Below are 21021 nucleotides of genomic sequence, written 5' to 3'. Positions count from 1 at the left end.
TGTGTAATTTTAACTAAGTTGGGGCTCCCAACACTTTAGAGACTTTAAGAGAAAGATGGCCAAAAGTATGCAACATTATTCAATAGTGCAATTACTTCGACAACATTAACAACAACCAAATAATGTTCATCACAGCTTTTACCAATGAAACATACATCAACAAGTTGAGATCACTCAGAATGTTCCGTGTACGGATGAAGCCTGAAGGAAATAATTATTTTTTCTTCAAATTATTAAAACGAATTTATGCCCTACTGACTATGTAACAAGGCTGCAAATACAAATATGATTTTATAACATTCCAATAAACCTAGCATTATATACAAACAAAATAATTTGATGTTTAACAGAACAAACAATCATGTGTAAGTTGACGGGGGCGGGGTTGCTACAACCCCGCCCCCCCCCCCACCCTCCCCAGGCCATCCGCCATGACATTCAAACAGCGAGAATTTTTTTCAAAATAAAAATACGTATCGATGGAATAAATTATATGTTAGAATTACACATTTTATAGCTATACAATATCAGATTCTGATACCCCTTGCTAAAGTTTGATATGCCTCTGTTATTCAATATTCTTAAAGTACGTGACAACGTCAAATGAAAATGACAATCCGATTATAAATCTCATTATTAAAAAACGACAATATCAATAATAATATAGTAGTAATAATAATAAAGATGAAATAATAATCGATCTTAATAATCAAAGGAATAGCGATAATGATAATAATGATGATAATAATAATGATATTAATAATAAGATTCATACTAATAGTAATAACTATAATAATAATAATAATAGTGATATTTGGGTCACTGTTATCATAGAAAGCACAGATTTTTGTTAAAGACTCTGAAATCTAGGTGAAATACATAAAATATGTTGTCTATATACCTGATTTCTACTTGCTGTATTCGGTAGCTTTCTATAGTTAGATAACGTGTAGTTAAGATAAATACATCAAATATAAGCTCATCAGCATAAGTTTGTTTTGTTATAAACTAACATATCGAAATTCCTGGTCTTATTGACCTCCGCCTCACCCCCCCCCCCAAATGTTCAGTTCAAGAGGTGATAAACTTGTCTCATGTATAACATCTGGAAATAGAGATTTTCTCTCATGCCCCCCACCATCCTAGGATATGGTGGAGATACGTTGACGACACCTTTGTTATCATTGATTATGACCATATTGACGAATTCACTAATATAACTACATCAGTTGCATCGACCAACATAAACATTTCTCTGTTGAGGAAGAGGTTCAAAGGTCACTGAACTTCTTGGACACAAAGGTCTTTGTGAATGATGACCTTTCAGTATCCATCACTGTGCACAGAGGAAACCAACCCACACCGATTCGTATTTGAACTTTGAATCAGATCACCCCCTCAGCACAAAAAGGTAGGAGATAATCATTGTATCTCAGAGCTTATAGAGTAACCTCGGACAATAATGCACTATAGAGTGAATTCCAATATATTGACAAGGCGCCCTGTCACAGGGATACCCAGCATGGATGAAACAAAGAGCGAAGGACAGAATGTGAACTATTTAAGGTTGGTAGAGTCTTTGAACATGACAATATATGATTATCCCCAACCGATGAAAGTCTTCTGTATCATTAATCTTATGTACTTTCACGTCTTTGTATCATATTTCAATTTAGTCGAGTTTGATTTCCTGAAAACAAGACATTTGCGTTTTACAAATTGAATGGCCAAATATTACATAAACCATGACGTGAATAGAGGACGTTATTTAACACAAAACAAATGTTTTTGAAGACGCATAATAATGATGAAAGAATACAACATTTTTTTCGGTGATGTACACAGAATACCCATATTGTGTAATCTTTCATGAATATTTGTCTTCAAACATAATTATTATTATTTAGATGTGTGTAATGACGTCAGTTTTTCTCGTCATTATACAATTCATGTAATATTTTGGCATGAACGTTTTTGGGATCTCAACAATTGAGAGGGGCTTTAATCGTACACACCAAATCGTGTATTCAAACTGTGTCAAATGTATTCCACAAGTGAGGATTGCTGAGTACATTTAATAAAAATGTTTCCAATGATTCAAAACTCATGATATAACGAGAAAAGGTAATTTGGCGCCCACATGTTGCCACATGCAACATGTTGATTTCATTCTGTGTACCATTAAAAGTAACTTTTATGAATCCATTTAAAATATTACTGGAAGTGATGAAACGTAACAGAATGGCTAATTGAAGTGCTGTTAGTGTAAAAAGAAATTGATGGAACCAATCTACAACTTGAGTTTCCAGTGCATGTTGGATCGGGTCTTCGCTTAAATCTACCTGAAGTCTGGAAATTATAAGTTCTGCTGTAGGGGTATACGAATTTAGAAGGGAAAATACATTTTCATCTGATGGAGGAGGGGACCATAATGTAGGATGTGCCGAGGTCATACCTTCTCTCATATAATGTAGGGCAAAAAAGTTGCCTTCGATGAGGGAATCTCTAGCTATGGATGTTATAATTGATCTGATATTATTGGGTCGTGGAATGGAAGTAGCTCCGAAGTGGCATGTAATAGCTGATAGCCTGGTCATTAATGTTTCGGGGAATTCAGTAAGTGACGGGTTAGTGCTGATGGCTGTCGTTAAAGTGAGCTCATCCCTCTCGGCCAAAGTAGACAAAAAACTATTTATTAATACTCTTGGGGCAGGCTGCCTTCCGGTTAAAAGAAAATATAACGATGCCTCATTAATTGCCAAAGGAATGTAATTAACAACAATAAAACCATGGCTGAAAATCATACCAATAAGACGCCACGTTTGAAATGGTGGGTTCATATCATATGGACCCACACGTGGGTACAGGATTCTTCTACCGAAGAAATATGCATCCAGGCATGCCTCCCAGAATGAGGTGAAAAATTCTCGGCTGAGGCCTTGAAAGTCCTCCCCCGCCTCCCCATTAAAAGAAATATGTAGCATGTGAAGGTGGAGATCGCGCTGGCTGTACCACTCCAGCGCGTTCATCAAAATATTAGCACGTGAAATCATAACATCCTGAAATTGAAGCGATAAAATAGAACGAATACGAAGAAGTCTTGTTTCCAAATCTGTTGAGATACAAAGTCAAAAATAAAATGCCATTAATTGCATTGACCATGATAGCTCGAAATTCTTTTTTTAAACATAATTATGAACACTTTGAATTGTTTCAATCTTAAGAAACTAGACTAGTCCCCCTCATAACCTTTTCATACCCAATTTTTGGTGGTAATATAAGGCCTCTTCTTTACACCACGTAAACAGGCGCGGATCCAGGATTTTCCAATAGGGGGGGCCGGAGGTTTGAAAATTGCGCCGACCGTTTTTTTCAAGGTCATATTAGAAGCACCATACCATTACAATTTTTGACATTTTCATCGGGGGGGGGGGTCGGGCTATAGCCTCTTATCCGAAAAAGTAACTTTCTGGTTTCACAATTCGGCTAGTGAGCGAAGCGAGCGAGCAACAATTTGAGCAAAATATGTATTTTGTGAAAGTGTTATTTATAACCAAAATAAACGAGAAAAGATGTCAAAAAATCATATGCGGGTAGCTCGCTAACCCCCCTCCCCCCCCCCCCAATGACGCCCGAAGCGCGGAAGCTTTGACCTTTCATTAATTATTAGAGAAAGAAGACGATTTTGTTGTACCATTCTCGACTCTTAATCCTTCTCTGAATTCAGTTTTCCCCCTCCCGCGCAAAGCGCGGAAGCTTTGACATGTTATAGTTTAATGAAATTATTAGATAAAAATATGATTCGTTGTTCCATTCTCGACTCTTAATCCTTCTCTGAATTCAGTTTACCCCCTCCCGCGCAAAGCGCAGAAGCTTAACGTTTCATTAAATTATTAGAGAAAGAAGACGATTTGTTGTACCATTCTCGACTCTTATTACTTGACTGAATTCACCCCCCCCCCTCCCGCGCGAAGCACGGAAGCTTTGGCCTTTCATAGTTTAATGAAATTATTAGAGAAAGAAGATGATTCGTTTTACCATTCTCGACTCCCAATCCTTGTCTGAATTCAGTTGCCCCCCTCCCGAGCGATGCGCGGAAGCTTTGACATTTTATTTAATTATTGGAGAAAGAAGACGATTCGTTGTACCGTTCTATATTACACCTACCATGGATAAATCACGGCCGGGAGCGTCATAATTTTGTGTTATCGGGCGAGGGCCGGGGCCGGGGCGTAGCGACCAAACGAGATTTTGCAATGTTGAATGCTGAAATTATGCATTCTAAAAAATCCCTAAGTCCGATATGTACGTTCTTTCCGCTATATTTATTTCTAACTATATTTTTAAATTTCCTGGGAGACTTGTCCCCATATCGGGCCCAGGATCGCCGCCCCTGTCCATGATTACTACCAACATGAGTTCTAATACAATCACAAGCGAGTCGATACGAGCTGAATCCAAATGAAGGGCAAAATAAGAGTTGTCAAGCGGCCCTACCGTTAATTTAAAATTTGACTGTTGAGTATATAACTTCTATTTAAAAGACATCCAAAATATTGTGCCCTTTTCAAATTTCTCACTAAAGAGTGATGACCGCAGGGGCTGTTCTTAACGTTTAACTTTGAATCCGCGGCTCGAGATTTTATGCGGCCGGCCCGCCCCCCCCCCCCCCCCTATTCAATAACGTTTGCCAAAGAGCCTTCTGGAATGTCCCCTAATCTCCCGATTACAGTTTTCCCATATTTGTCGTTACTGTCACTTAGCGCCATTTCCTTGCCTTTCCCCCTTTCTCACCGACTTTTCTTTTCCCCACCCCCCCCCTCACCCTCTCAGTGTTATCTAGGGTTCGCACATGTATGTTCCCTTTCTTTGAAAGCACCCCTCTGTCTCCGGTTTGTAAAGTCAGTACGGGCCGGATTTTTGTGTATTGCGGGCCGGACTTTGTTTCGTGAAAAGTAACTCTTTATCGGAAATTTAGGGAACACAAATTCGGTCCCTCCGACCCCGGAGTTGGAGGGAGGGGGGGGGGGGGGGAGGGCTTTTTATTTATCTTTTCTCTTCTATTTTTTTTCTCTTCTTTTTTTCTCCTCTTCTCCTTTCTTTTTTTCTCTTCTTTTCTTCCTCTTTTTGCGCCGCCAATAGGGGAGGCCGCGGCCGTTTCGGCCCCCCCCCCCTGGATCCGCCACTGCGTAAAGTCTCGGACTATATGCATCTCTTGGCCCACCTCTTTTTTCGGAGGCGGGCTAACACCGCAATGGTCCGGGACTCTTCTGGCCCTGGTCAATTGTGGGTTAGCCGAATACCCCCGCAATTGCGTTGCTAAGCGGAGAGGTATGCAAGTAAAAAAGCAAGGAAAGCAATGAAAAATAAAAGGTTATTAGTATTCTTATTATCATTATTATTAGAAGAAGATATTGTTCATGTTTTTATTTTTTTCTGAACAAGAGCGGTGGAGTTGACCAGAGAAGGGAGAATGGAATCCCAAAATCCGCTTGTTTGTGACGTCACAACCGTAAAGTCACTATTCTTTCTTCATATAAATGTGCACAGTAAATTTTAGAGGGCTCTGCGTAGATTATTGATCCTTGTTGAGAACTTGACTTAATTTGGTATCCGATGATTGCAATCGTTAACTTAAACTGAGTAGGAATATCACATTTGTACATTCGAACGAAAATAATGAAAGTTTATTAAAATTGACGAAAACAAAATCGACCCACTCAAGACTCCGAAAACCATCGATTTTCAGTGACGTCAAGGTGAGAACGATAGGCCGCTCGCGACTTTTTAAAACATTGAACAGCCATCCTCCTAGCGCTTCATTTGATTGGCTCAAAAGAAACCTTCACGTCGTGCGCTAGCCATAAATATTCATAATACGCACGCTCACAGAATCTGATGCGATAATTTATCATATAATAACAGCTGATCCGATTTACAATTAACGGTGCGCGATGTAGTTAATTAATTGTGTGCAAATCTCATGTACAGTATTGCATTGTGTACCGTACCCATTCAATACCCGACGTAGTTTACCCTCATCAAAATCGCATGGAAATATCGGACGAAGACATAATTATACTTGATTTGAGTTTTGAGAAGATAGAAGAAGGAAGTAACTGGGACAGTGACAACGACAATTGATATTTGGGAGATCTTGACCTAGAACTTAGAAGTAGGACTAGAGTAGAAAATTTTGCCGATGTCGATGGACAAGCTAAAGCTGTCGGAGCAGCCACAATCGATTGAAATGAGCCTGAGACGAAACGCTGCGACCAAGGATTCAATGAGGAGCGAAGATCTGGCTAGACTTTAACCAACAAAACAGCAGATTGGTAAGTTTATCATTTGGAAGAGAGAAGAAAAAAATATCAACTTTCACAAAGTAAATTGTGCATATCATCCCAGAAGGAAAAAAATAGTTGCAACTGGTCCAGTTGAACTAATAAAAGCCAACTGGTAACCCTGGAAATTGAAATGGGCCAGTTGACCAAGACCAGTTGAATTCTAACAGGACAAAACACATGAAATAGATTAACACATTTATTAAGCAGAAACGGATAGGTAATTGAAAATACAAATTTTGATGATGGTGATTTTGAAGGCAGATGGGGATGATGGTGATGATGAAGATGATGATGATGATGATGATAATGATGATGATGATGACGATGATAATGATTCGAATGAAAGAAATGATGACATATATGATAAAGACTGAAGAGTTGACACTGAAATTTTACCTTGAATATTCTGATAATAACATCGTTTTAACTTTGGCCTTAAATGAGTAGAGCAACATGATTTAATAGATTCTTGGAGAGAGTTCCAAAGGTCAGGACCTTGGTGTCTTATGGATCTATGGGCAATAAGTTATTTCGGGTTTACTAGATGAAAATTACATGAAAATTAGAGGAATTACGGGTAGGGTAAGAGTGAATTGCTTTATTCATAGTGTAGCAGTTTTGAATTGAAAGAGGGAGCATATTATTTAAATACTTAAACATGATCAGTAAACTGTGTAGCGAATTATGTCGAATACTGTAAGGGTTTTCAGTTTGTAAAATATTGGACTTGTGTGAAAAATGAGTTGGGTTAAAAACCTTCTTGATGAAAATTTTGATGCTCCTTGGAAGAACATTGAACTATCATTTTTGAAGAAATTTAATCAAGATGTTTCCCTTTTGTGGAAATGCAATGCACCAGAGTGTGTTTTGAACTCTCTGGGTAATGTCCAGTTGGCTGATTCATTGCGTTCATGGTATCCATACAGTGAAGAAGCCACCAAGTAATTTTATGGTCATAAATTCTCAGAATTAATTGCTTGTCAACCATTACGGTACAATAAATTAATCCGTTTAAAATCCAAATCTTTTTTTACTATGAATCTTGGTTTGATAAGAATATTCTTACAATATCAGATTTGGTTAATCCTACTTTCCCTGGGCATAAACTTTTTGAAGAACTGGTACTAGATTTTGGTATTTCTTCTTTAGATAGAAGAAAATTTAATATTTTGATAAAGAATATTCCAGAGGACTGGATGGTGGATTTTGATGTTGACAATGTTGGTGTTTGTGATATTATAGTACCCAGGGGGGCAAAGCAGGTTCTTGAGACATGGAATGTTGTAAAAGGATGTTGGGTATTAAAGTGTTCGGGGGACGTCCCTGCACAATTTCTAGGTGGACAACCTTTGCAATATGCTACTGGAAAAAAATGGCGGCCATTTTTCAAAATGGCTGCCATGTATAATTACCTTTGTACAATTCTGGGGATTAATTTTTAATAGCACCTCATGTTATCATGTGTTAGATGTCATATGAAAGACAATTAAATTTCCTACAAAATGATACCTCATTCAATAAGTTTCGGGATGATTTGCATACCAATTTTGAGCCAAAAATGGCAAATTTTTTTTTAAAACCATTTTTTACAAAAATATGAATTGCGCCAAAATACATATTTTTCCATATTTATTTGATTATGATGCTAACTGACTTGAAACTTGCTGAAAAAGTGTTTAGTAGCCTGGTTGATAAAATATACAAATTTCAAGTCTATTACTTTTCTAACTAAAAAGTTGTAGCGCTCTAAAGTTGACACTTTGTTATGAGTCAAAATGGCAAATTTGGTTGCTAAGGGCTATCTTCTCCTTAGCAACGGTAACATAGTGGCGTGAAAAATAGTATATATCACGAGAAATTGCTATCACCAAGCAGATGACTACTTTGATAGGAAGTATGATGTCAAATGATGCATTTTCATCATATTTTAATGATAAACATCGCTTATTTCCCGTGACTATGGTAATAATATGCCTAGCAACCGATATATAACATGTTTTCAGAGTCAAATTAGGATATGGGTCAAATAATACGTAAAATCAGACCTGTTCCAGAATGTGCACCCTTTCCACCTTCTGTGACCCTCCCCCCCCCCCTTTCCTTTTTCCGCTTTGTTTTTAATTTGATCTTAATACAGTGATCTTGTTATTTAATATTTTGTCTTTTGTACTCCCATGTCTACTTCTGTACATATTCCTGTACCCCTTTACAGAGATACAAGTATTTATTGTTACACCGACCTATTTTTTTTCTTTTCCCCTTTTACAATGCTGTTAGTTATTACCATAGTCATATATTTTTACATTACATGTGTGCATATAACATTTGTTTACAAATCACATTGCCACCGTATAACATGAGCGATAACCTCGATTGGAATTGGGTCAGTTTACGCGTGTTTCCTTATTGCCTATTCAGGAATGCGTTGTATTTTTATCACTTCAGTTGATTTCCCCACGCTCTGTCTGCGCAATTCGCCGACTGGGTGTCTGGAGTGGGCGGGGTCGGGGAGTGAGGCGATCTGTCTTACCCGCATGCTGCGTGTGGATTGTGTGTGTTGGGAGGGGGGGGGGGGGGGGGGGGGTTGTGTGTTTTAGTGTTAGTGTGAGAGTGTTGAGGGGTGTGTGTGTGTGGGGGGGGGGGGGGGTAGAGCGGATTGTCTCATTCCTCGACTTTGCTCCTCCAACCTGTTGATGGCTGTGTGGAGTTTCCATTTTACCCGTGGATGGATTATCTTACTCCTCTTTTTCTTCATTTTGGGCCCAACGAAATACCGAAGCTGTGACGTCATAAAAATCTATTAGGAGCCAGAGCATATAACACTGAGTTCCTATAGGACATACATTTATTTAGATGGTCATATCTCAGCCAATACTTAACATATTCAATTGGTTTTTCGACATTTGGACATTATTTTGGATGCTCTTTCGGAAAATGAAGAAAAATTGAAAAAAATTCTAAAAATAGATTTTTGATGACGTCACACTTCACCACTCTTTCCTATCTCGAGGTATTTGCATTTGTACTTGTAATTGTTATAATTCTAACTATTTCCATTACGTGTACTCTGCCTTTTTTCCCCCCAGATCATCTCAATCGTTTTTAAATATCTTATTTGTCATTATTATTATTATTATTATTATTTTTTTGTAACACAACATTTGTATTTCCTTCGAAAGTTTGTATATGTTATGATTTGATTTCTTAATAAACACATAATTAAAAAAAAAAAAAAATTGGGTAATGATACTGGGCAAATTAAGTTGTGCCATTTTTCCCCCAACATTTGGGTTATTTTCTCCCATCCTTTTACTACATATATTGTTACCCAATTAAATGTTCAAAATTAGTTGGGCAGATGTTACTGGGCAAACGCAAGTCGGGCAACAATTATGGAACATAATTGTGTCATGATCTCATAATAGACGTGTCGTGGTCTAGTGGATATGTCACAGGACTATGACTCACAACGTCCGCGGTTCGACTCCCGCCGCGGCGCTAATGTCTAATATGCTACACATTACGGTGAGAATTAGGTGAATTTCTGATTGGGTAAATTTTTGTTGGTTAAAAGTTGGGTGCAAAATATTTTTGCACAATATTTTTTAGAGTGGATGAAGGGTTTTCTTTTGCAATAATAAATAGAGTTGATTTTGGTTTTGGCGCTGGTGGGCCATACTAAATTGCAATATGTTATATGCGGTAATATCAATGAATTATAATGCATAACCAGACCAGTTATCAACTGGTGTAACTGGTCATTAAGGATCGGTTCCATGCAGTTAAATTAAATGCAGTCGCACCACTACTAGTCTACTATTAAATAATAAATAACTAGCCTAGATCGACTAGAATCTTCAATTGGGTAATTTAACCGGAAATCATAACGTAAATATGATTGTGTAGGCCTATGAAACATTAAATAGTAGTACATTTGGTTAGGAGAAGTTGCCAGTTTGCTAATCTAATATTTTGACGCTAACTCGTATTGCGCAAAGATTCAATCGGTTTAATTTTGGCCATCACAAGAAGTGGGTCATTGATGTAGACAAATGCTCATGTACCCTTTACAGCTCAATGTATGTATGTTATTACCAGAGAAGAAAGAAAGAATGGTTAACTGCCAGTGTCAATAAATAATGAGGCATCAAAACATGCTCATCTGACCGTGATCAAATCCCTAAAACCCCTAGGGATTATTTTCGAGAACGGTACAACGAATCATCTTCTTTCTCTAAAAATGACATGAAACTTTAAAGTTTCCGCGCTTCGCGCAGGAGAGGGGGGGGGGGGTGAAGTTAGACAAGGATTAATAGTCGAGAACGGTACAACGAATCGTCTTCTTTCTCTAATGATTTAAAGAAACGTAAGAGCTTCCGCGCTTCGTGCGGGAGGGGGGGGGGAACTGAATTTAGACGAGGATTATTTTTGAGCACGGTACAACGAATCGACTTCTTTCTCTAATAATTCAATGAAACGTCAAAGTTTCCGCGCTTCGTGCAGGAGAGGGGGGGGGGGGAAATGAATTTAGACAAGGATTAAGAGTCGAGAACTGTACAACGAATCATCTTGTTTCTCTAATGATTAAATGAAACGTAAAAGCTTCCACGCTTTGCGCGGGAGGGGGGGGGGGAAACTAAATTCAGACGTGGATTATTTTCGAGAACGGTACAACGAATCTTCTTCTTTCTCTAATAATTTAATGAAACGCCAAAGCTTCCGCGTTTCGCGGAGGAGGGAGGGGGAAACTCGCCCCTCCCTGCACCCACCCCCTCCCCCCCGCATTACGTCACTGCTGGTCACCATTACGTACCAATATTTGGCTCGCATAATTTCAAATTTGCCCCCCCCCCCCCCCCCCCCGCTAAGAAATCCTGGATCCGCGCCTGGCCCAGTGCCATCATCTTCCTCATTGCTCATTATCGTCATCACAAATTGTGGGTTACTACAAACACAATGCTAATAATAATTTTGTACTGTTCTGTTTAAAGTTTATATCTACTTGTAAGGCCCTTTCAGATAAATTATTTACCAGTGACTCTTTGGCCGGGTGTTTCAAGTGATGGCAGGCTTATATGGGGATGGTGACCTTCAGGGTGGATATTACTCCCAGCAACAGAAACCTGGTATAAAGAACAGAAATATGTGAAGACAACAAACGTTAATGAATAAAACAAAGAAAATTTGTAAGGTGTTTAAGGATTTCAGAATTAATACAGTTTTATTATAATGAATCAGATTTAATTTATGTTTCGGGTACTGTAAGGACCAGATGGTTATCCATAAATGTACGAACCCGCCTGTTACGCTTATTGTAAAACTAAAGACTACTGCAGAAATATATTTTTATTATAAAGTGTGTTACTAAAAAGCAGCAACTAGATATTTTCTGCATTCTTAAAACTAACACTTTCTGAATATACATCTAATCCAACTGAACTATTCTAAGTTTATGCAGGAAATAAGTGTTTTATTTATACACAGCATTAAACATGGAAAAAAGTTTGTTCTTTTAAAAAATACATAAAGACATACCTACCTCTACATCACTGTCATCATCCTGGTTCAACATGATTGGATCCTGTGGTACAAACCATATTAAGATAACCACCACTGTATTAATGTCCCGTAAAACTTTTCTCATGAAAAAAAAAAATCAAATTTATATCATTATTTGGTATTCTCCTTTTTCTTTCTTTTCCTTTCTTTTTTACTTCATCATCATCTTCTTCTTCTTCTTCGCCTACTTCTACTTTTGAATTTTATATTCCTTATTATTATCATTTGTAGTAGTAATCGAAGTAGTAGTATAGTATAGGTCATTTTACTACTTCCACTTCTAAACTGCCAAAAGAAAACTTAACTACCTCAAATTAGCAATGAAATCCTTCTAGACACCTCAGATCATCATATTCATATTTAATGGTTGTACCACAAACTCGACTTTTTTTTTTGGGGGGGGGGGGGGATATAAAACTTTTTCACATGCCAGTCCATTACTTTGTAACAAACTGCCACAATCTATTCGTAATCTGTCAATGTATTTAAAACCGCACTAAAGACATACATGTACAATTGTTCAATGTCGCATACTGCTAAGTATTAAGTGTAGTGTATCTGTGATTTCATGTTAAAAGATTGTATTCATGTACATGTTTATGTGACTGTTTCTACTCTTATTTTCTACTGCGCCATGAGCCTCACTATTGTGCTGGATACCGGCGCAGTATAATGGTTCATATTATTATTATTATTAATATCTTACAAGAGAAAAAAAGATGAATGGCAATATTTTTCATTTACCATAATGAACTATTCAGAATCTATTACCCTAAGCTCTACTTTAACAATTGAAAAATAAATCGGTCCAGATATGAAGGGATAATAAGATGCAATTTTCCTCTGATTTTTTTCATTTGACAATTCTGTGTTCTAAAGTTTAGGATCCCACATCGGATCCTAAGTAATAAATAGTTTCTACCCCCGCGGTTTCTACACAAGGAATTTCATCAAACTTGGGGAGATTGTGTGAATGAGGACTACTCCCTTTAAATCGAAACGGGTGTCTATTTTCAATAATTATGGAAGACATTCAGGCAAATACCCATGATGATGCATTCTGCTATATCGAATATATATAATTTTGCTACTCACACGTGCGTCAACTTGTGGTAAATGCAGCACACCATCATCATTGGCCTGAGCGGGTCCCTGCAATCAAGATTTGAACAAAATATAATCAGGCTTTAAATTCGTTGTCTCTCTTTTCGTGATTGTAATTCCAACAGTCTTTCTGTCTGTTAATCATATTAAAATGCATAATTAATTCAGGCGTAACCCTTAAAAAAAAAAAAGACTCTTCAGATGTAGCTCTTATTTCCGGGCCTTTTTTGCACACCCTACCCAATTTCCAGGAAATCTCATCGATATAGGCTCTTTGGTATCGAAATGTTCAGCTACCAAACCAGTAGTTTGGAAATGAAGGATGGATACATCGATTTGATTTTCGTTGTTTTCATACACCGTTTCGACCACGCCCAATTACAAAGAAGATATATGAATTGTCTCGATCTTTAATGTCCAAAATACTTGTCAGTTTACTCTCGAATTTGAACGGGGTTATGTTTATGCCAAATTGTTTCTACCCCGCGGTTTCTACACAAGGAATTTCATCAAACTTGGGGAGATTGTGTGAATGAGGACTACTCCCTTTAAATCGAAACGGGTGTCTATTTTCAATAATTATGGAAGACATTCAGGCAAATACCCATGATGATGCATTCTGCTATATCGAATATATATAATTTTGCTACTCACACGTGCGTCAACTTGTGGTAAATGCAGCACACCATCATCATTGGCCTGAGCGGGTCCCTGCAATCAAGATTTGAACAAAATATAATCAGGCTTTAAATTCGTTGTCTCTCTTTTCGTGATTGTAATTCCAACAGTCTTTCTGTCTGTTAATCATATTCAAATGCATAATTAATTCAGGCGTAACCCTTAAAAAAAAAGACTTTTCAGATGTAGCTCTTATTTCCGGGCCTTTTTGGCACATCCTAACCCAATTTTTTGGAAATCTCATCGATAGAGGCTCTTTGGTATCGAAATGTTCAGCTACCAAACCAGTAGTTTGGAAATGAAGGATGGATATATCGATTTGATTTTCGTTGTTTTCATATACCGTTTCGACCACGCCCAATTACAAAAAAGATATATGAATTGTCTCGATCTTTAATGTCCAAAATACTTGTCAGTTTACTCTCGAATTTGAACGGGGTTATGTTTATGCCAAATTGTTTCTACCCCCGCGGTTTCTATACAAGGAATTTCATCAAACTTGGGGAGATTGTGTGAATGAGGACTACTCCCTTTAAATCGAAACGGGTGTCTATTTTCAATAATTATGGAAGACATTCAGGCAAATACCCATGATGATGCATTCTGCTATCGAATATATATAATTTTGCAACTCACACGTGCGTCAACTTGTGGTAAATGCAGCACACCATCATCATTGGCCTGAGCGGGTCCCTGCAATCAAGATTTGAACAAAATATAATCAGGCTTTAAATTCGTTGTCTCTCTTTTCGTGATTGTAATTCCAACAGTCTTTCTGTCTGTTAATCATATTAAAATGCATAATTAATTCAGGCGTAACCCTTAAAAAAAAAAAAGACTCTTCAGATGTAGCTTTTATTTCCGGGCCTTTTTGGCACACCCTACCCAATTTCCAGGAAATCTCATCGATATAGGCTCTTTGGTATCGAAATGTTCAGCTACCAAACCAGTAGTTTGGAAATGAAGGATGGATACATCGATTTGATTTTCGTTGTTTTCATACACCGTTTCGACCACGCCCAATTACAAAGAAGATATATGAATTGTCTCGATCTTTAATGTCCAAAATACTTGTCAGTTTACTCTCGAATTTGAACGGGGTTATGTTTATGCCAAATTGTTTCTACCCCCGCGGTTTCTACACAAGGAATTTCATCAAACTTGGGGAGAATGTGTGAATGAGGACTACTCCCTTTAAATCGAAACGGGTGTCTATTTTCAATAATTATGGAAGACATTCAGGCAAATACCCATGATGATGCATTCTGCTATCGAATATGTATAATTTTGCAACTCACACGTGCGTCAACTTGTGGTAAATGCAGCACACCATCATCATTGGCCTGAGCGGGTCCCTGCAATCAAGATTTGAACAAAATATAATCAGGCTTTAAATTCGTTGTCTCTCTTTTCGTGATTGTAATTCCAACAGTCTTTCTGTCTGTTAATCATGTTAAAATGCATAATTAATTCAGGCGTAACCCTTAAAAAAAAAAAAAGACTCTTCAGATGTAGCTCTTATTTCCGGGCCTTTTTTGCACACCCTACCCAATTTCCAGGAAATCTCATCGATATAGGCTCTTTGGTATCGAAATATTCAGCTACCAAACCAGTAGTTTGGAAATGAAGGATGGATATATCGATTTGATTTTCGTTGTTTTCATACACCGTTTCGACCACGCCCAATTACAAAGAAGATATATGAATTGTCTCGATCTTTAATGTCCAAAATACTTGTCAGTTTACTCTCGAATTTGAACGGGGTTATGTTTATGCCAAATTGTTTCTACCCCCGCGGTTTCTACACAAGGAATTTCATCAAACTTGGGGAGATTGTGTGAATGAGGACTACTCCCTTTAAATCGAAACGGGTGTTTTTTCAATAATTATGGAAGACATTCAGGCAAATACCCATGATGATGCATTCTGCTATATCGAATATATATAATTTTGCTACTCACACGTGCGTCAACTTGTGGTAAATGCAGCACACCATCATCATTGGCCTGAGCGGGTCCCTGCAATCAAGATTTGAACAAAATATAATCAGGCTTTAAATTCGTTGTCTCTCTTTTCGTGATTGAAATTCCAACAGTCTTTCTGTCTGTTAATCATATTCAAATGCATAATTAATTCAGGCGTAACCCTAAAAAAAAAAGACTTTTCAGATGTAGCTCTTATTTCCGGGCCTTTTTGGCACATCCTAACCCAATTTTTTGGAAATCTCATCGATAGAGGCTCTTTGGTATCGAAATGTTCAGCTACCAAACCAGTAGTTTGGAAATGAAGGATGGATATATCGATTTGATTTTCGTTGTTTTCATATACCGTTTCGACCACGCCCAATTACAAAAAAGATATATGAATTGTCTCGATCTTTAATGTCCAAAATACTTGTCAGTTTACTCTCGAATTTGAACGGGGTTATGTTTATGCCAAATTGTTTCTACCCCCGCGGTTTCTATACAAGGAATTTCATCAAACTTGGGGAGATTGTGTGAATGAGGACTACTCCCTTTAAATCGAAACGGGTGTCTATTTTCAATAATTATGGAAGACATTCAGGCAAATACCCATGATGATGCATTCTGCTATCGAATATATATAATTTTGCAACTCACACGTGCGTCAACTTGTGGTAAATGCAGCACACCATCATCATTGGCCTGAGCGGGTCCCTGCAATCAAGATTTGAACAAAATATAATCAGGCTTTAAATTCGTTGTCTCTCTTTTCGTGATTGTAATTCCAACAGTCTTTCTGTCTGTTAATCATATTAAAATGCATAATTAATTCAGGCGTAACCCTTAAAAAAAAAGACTTTTCAGATGTAGCTCTTATTTCCGGGCCTTTTTGGCACACCCTACCCAATTTCCAGGAAATCTCATCGATAGAGGCTCTTTGGTATCGAAATGTTCAGCTACCAAACCAGTAGTTTGGAAATGAAGGATGGATACATCGATTTGATTTTCGTTGTTTTCATATACCGTTTCGACCACGCCCAATTACAAAGAAGATATATGAATTGTCTCGATCTTTAATGTCCAAAATACTTGTCAGTTTACTCTCGAATTTGAACGGGGTTATGTTTATGCCAAATTGTTTCTACCCCCGCGGTTTCTATACAAGGAATTTCATCAAACTTGGGGAGATTGTGTGAATAAGGACTACTCCCTTTAAATCGAAACGGGTGTCTATTTTCAATAATTATGGAAGACATTCAGGCAAATACCCATGATGATGCATTCTGCTATCGAATATGTATAATTTTGCAACTCACACGTGCGTCAACTTGTGGTAAATGCAGCACACCATCATCATTGGCCTGAGCGGGTCCCTGCAATCAAGATTTGAACAAAATATAATCAGGCTTTAAATTCGTTGTCTCTCTTTTCGTGATTGTAATTCCAACAGTCTTTCTGTCTGTTAATCATATTAAAATGCATAATTAATTCAGGCGTAACCCTTAAAAAAAAAAAGACTCTTCAGATGTAGCTCTTATTTCCGGGCCTTTTTTGCACACCCTACCCAATTCCCAGGAAATCTCATCGATAGAGGCTCTTTGGTATCGAAATGTTCAGCTACCAAACCAGTAGTTTGGAAATGAAGGATTGATACATCGATTTGATTTTCGTTGTTTTCATACACCGTTTCGACCACGCCCAATTACAAAGAAGATATATGAATTGTCAGTCTCGATCTTTAATGTCCAAAATACTTGTCAGTTTACTCTCGAATTTGAACGGGGTTATGTTTATGCCAAATTGTTTCTACCCCCGCGGTTTCTACACAAGGAATTTCATCAAACTTGGGGAGAATGTGTGAATGAGGACTACTCCCTTTAAATCGAAACGGGTGTCTATTTTCAATAATTATGGAAGATATTCAGGCAAATACCCATGATGATGCATTCTGCTATCGAATATATATAATTTTGCAACTCACACGTGCGTCAACTTGTGGTAAATGCAGCACACCATCATCATTGGCCTGAGCGGGTCCCTGCAATCAAGATTTGAACAAAATATAATCAGGCTTTAAATTCGGTTTCTTTCTTTTGCAGTGATAGTGAAATTATAATGACCTTTACAGTGCGGATTGCCAAAATGTTGCGTTTCCAAATTTCAATGGAATGCATAACTTTTTAATAAATGAGCATGTACGTCTGTCTTTCCATGCTTATGTTTAGTCCATACTGGTCATTTTACTAAACAACGTTCTTTTTAAGCCAGAATTCGATAACCAGGATGTTTAACTGCAGGGTTGCTCAATGGTATATACTAAGAATAGAACATGTAATTCAAGATATTTGACGAAAACCTGGAAAATACTGGACATTAACAAAATCATAATTTGGGTAAATCTTCAGCCAAAAGCTGCTAACAAAATCAGAATGGCAACCATATGGAAATCCGATGAAAAGGTAAACAATTTCCACAGTTACAGCAATATTTTAGAATTAAAGAATACTTGAAGCTAACTTACTATTTCAGTATCAGGAATTATAATTAGGCGTCCTGAGAACCTTCTTCCAAGATGTCCATAAATGCTGCTTGGATCAGCAACATTTAGAGGAAGATTCTCAAGACGCCTATGCCTGCATACGGCCAGCGTATATTCCTGTGTCATAGTTGGGTACGTTGTTGAAATTAAGTTGCGGAACTCTTCAGGTGACATGTCCCGCCTTGCCCTGTCTATCCTCCTCTCCCCTATATACAATTACACATACAAGAGAAAATAACATTACTATTTAAGATTGCGTCGGTTGTAAAAAGAGTATCAGTGTTTTTTCAGGGAGGGGGGGGGGGGGGAGGTGTATTATTGAAAATGTTCCATTCAGACAATTTGAATTTGCTTACTATTATGTTGCATGTCAAATATCTCATAAGTGTTTCACTTATCACTATATATGATGAGGAAGCATCATTATTCCCATCCAATATTTTAGAAGAGAAGGGGAGGATGGCATGTACCAGCCTTATCCTAGCTCCTACCTCTTAGACTTCAATAACGATTATTACGTCTTTTGTTAGTCTAACAACCACAAGAAGGGTTAATATGTAATTAACAATTAGCGTCAACCGGTTAAAGACTTCCATTTATCATTCATGATATGCGATGAAAGAAATACATGAGGTGAAAGCTGAAGAGTTAATACCTCTTTGATCAAGAAAAATATGAATTTCTCTGTAGAGATGGAATACTATAATAAAACAGGTTATTAGTCACTGTGTGGAGAAACAATTGGATGTACTAGTTACCCAAGCCACGCGCATTTAAGGATGCAATCGTTGCCCTGTCAGGAAATGTCACTCTCCTATTTGACAGGGCAACGAATTGCATCCTAAAAGTCGGAGCAGGATGAGGACCGCGCCTGGCATTCCTGGGCGTCCTCATCCTCCTAGTTGGTGCAAAGAGACGCTCGACCTCTTCGTCGAGCCCCCCTGCCGATTGCAGTGCCTCGATACAATTCAGTACATTGGCGTCGAAATCGTCTTCGTCGTCTGCCTGGGCATGTGTAATCTGAAATTAACAAGAAATTGTGTGTAATAGAAAGTGCTTAAAAAACACAATTCGAATATATCTTTGTGTCTAAACAGACACTGATCAATGGAATATAATGAATGAAATTAATGTAAAAAGAAATATTAATAATTTGTCTCGTCTTTTGCAGTTGACCACCCCCATCCTCCCTAGCAATCAAATTGTAAGCAGCCTCATTGCCGCCACATATAACGTCACATAATTATGTGTACGTTTTTTGCGTTGTAGTCTCACGCATCTTTTGACACAGAAGTTTCAAATACAATGTATAAGGTCAATAACATTTGGTCGCCATTCATCAAGATCAGCATTCTGTATGTTTGTGTACCAATACATGGCTCATTAATTTTCCATAAAATGTTTTAAGGCACTTTCCATTTTTACTTCTTTACTTGTATAATTTGAAATTTGTCATAAATATTTTCAGAAAATACCAAAAAGTATATAAATTTTTATTTCTTTGTAAAACAGTGACATACAAAAGAAATTATATATACATTATGATGTATATATATATATATATATCTCTGTCATCTCCCTTTCCCATGCTCCTCCATTGCATGTTTACATCCTTTTTATGCCTCCGCCACCGAAGGTGGTGCCGGAGGCATCATGTTTTCGGGTTGTCCGTCCGTACGTCCGTACGTCCGTCCGTACGTCCGTCCGTCCGTCCGTACGTCCGTCCGTCCGTCCCGTTTGACCGTTATCACAATATCTCAAGAACCATTTAAGATTTAAACTTAAGACTCGGGAATAGTATTTATCACCATAGGAAGACGATCTGATTAGATTTTGGAGTACGTAGGTCAAAGGTCACAGGTCACAGAGGTCAACTTATGAAATTCCTTGTATTGAGTTTGTTAGCGCGATATCTCAAGAACCATTTGAGATTTAAACTTAAAACTTAAGGATAGTATGTATCACCATAGGAAGACGATCTGATTCGATTTTGGAGCACGTATGTCAAAGGTCAAGGGTCACAGAGGTCAACTTATGAAATTCCATACATTGAGATTGTTATCATGATATCTCAAGAACCACTGGAGATTTAAACTTCAAACTTAGTGATAGTGTGTATCACTATAGGAAAACAATCTGATTACATTTTGGAGCACGTAGGTCAAAGGTCAAAGGTCACAGGGCTCATTATGTATGCAAAAACAGCTTGTGATCGCGTTATCTGAACAACCGATTGATGGATTCCTGCCAAACTTTGGTCATGTATGTATCTTGCAGAGCTGATGAACTGATTAGATTTTGGGGTCACGAGGTCAAAGGTCACAGCGCACATTATGTATGCAAAAACAGCTCGTGATCGCGTTATCTGAACAACCGATTGATGGATTCCTGCCAAACTTTGGTCATGTATGTTACTTGCAGAGCTGATGAACTGATTAGATTTTGGGGTCATGAGGTAAAGGTCAAGGTCATGCGGCTCATTATGTATGCAAAAATAGCTTGTGATCGTATTATCATTAGAACAGATTGATGGATTCCTGCCAAACTTAGATCATTTATGTATCTTGCAGAGCCAATGAATGGTTCATAAGATCAAAGGTCATGGGCTCATTATGTATGCAAAAATAGCTTGTGGACGCATTCTCATTAGAACTGACAGATGGATTACTATTTAACTCAGGAAATCTTGCAGAGCCAATGAACTGAGTAGATTTTAGGGTCATGAGGTCAAAGATCAAAGGGTCATATATGTTTATGAGAAATTGCTTGTAATCACGATATTCTGAGAACATGTTAATGGATTACAATTGAACTTGAATTTGAAAAATTT

The 21021-nt window shown here is 37.7% G+C and overlaps 1 protein-coding gene across 1 annotated transcript; it reads right to left on the bottom strand.

Annotated features, from left to right (window-relative positions):
- Positions 1-726: 726 nt before the first annotated feature.
- On the bottom strand, positions 727-19326 carry LOC105446525. Its single transcript, XM_030976700.1, has 13 exons — positions 18950-19326; positions 18174-18397; positions 17634-17690; positions 16969-17025; positions 16310-16366; positions 15650-15706; positions 14987-15043; positions 14325-14381; positions 13665-13721; positions 13002-13058; positions 11887-11928; positions 11380-11470; positions 727-3112 (listed from the first exon to the last, which is right to left on the bottom strand). Exons 1-13 carry the CDS (start codon positions 19083-19085, stop codon positions 2028-2030), a joined length of 2034 nt encoding a protein of 677 aa, XP_030832560.1. The 5' UTR covers positions 19086-19326; the 3' UTR covers positions 727-2027.
- Positions 19327-21021: the final 1695 nt, after the last annotated feature.

The sequence above is a fragment of the Strongylocentrotus purpuratus genome, unplaced genomic scaffold (assembly GCF_000002235.5).
Source record: "Strongylocentrotus purpuratus isolate Spur 01 unplaced genomic scaffold, Spur_5.0 spur5_scaffold_9, whole genome shotgun sequence".
Classification (NCBI taxonomy): domain Eukaryota; kingdom Metazoa; phylum Echinodermata; class Echinoidea; order Camarodonta; family Strongylocentrotidae; genus Strongylocentrotus; species Strongylocentrotus purpuratus.
This window is presented reverse-complemented; position numbering and strand designations above follow the sequence as displayed.

Coding starts and splice junctions, on each gene's coding strand:
- LOC105446525 (XM_030976700.1), bottom strand. CDS start 19,085: ATGAGGACGCCCAGGAATGCCAGGCGCGGTCCTCATCCTGCTCCGACT. Junction 17,691..18,173: donor TAATTCCTGATACTGAAATA/GTAAGTTAGCTT, acceptor TCTTGATTGCAG/GGACCCGCTCAGGCCAATGA. Junction 11,471..11,886: donor ATGATGACAGTGATGTAGAG/GTAGGTATGTCT, acceptor TCTTTATACCAG/GTTTCTGTTGCTGGGAGTAA.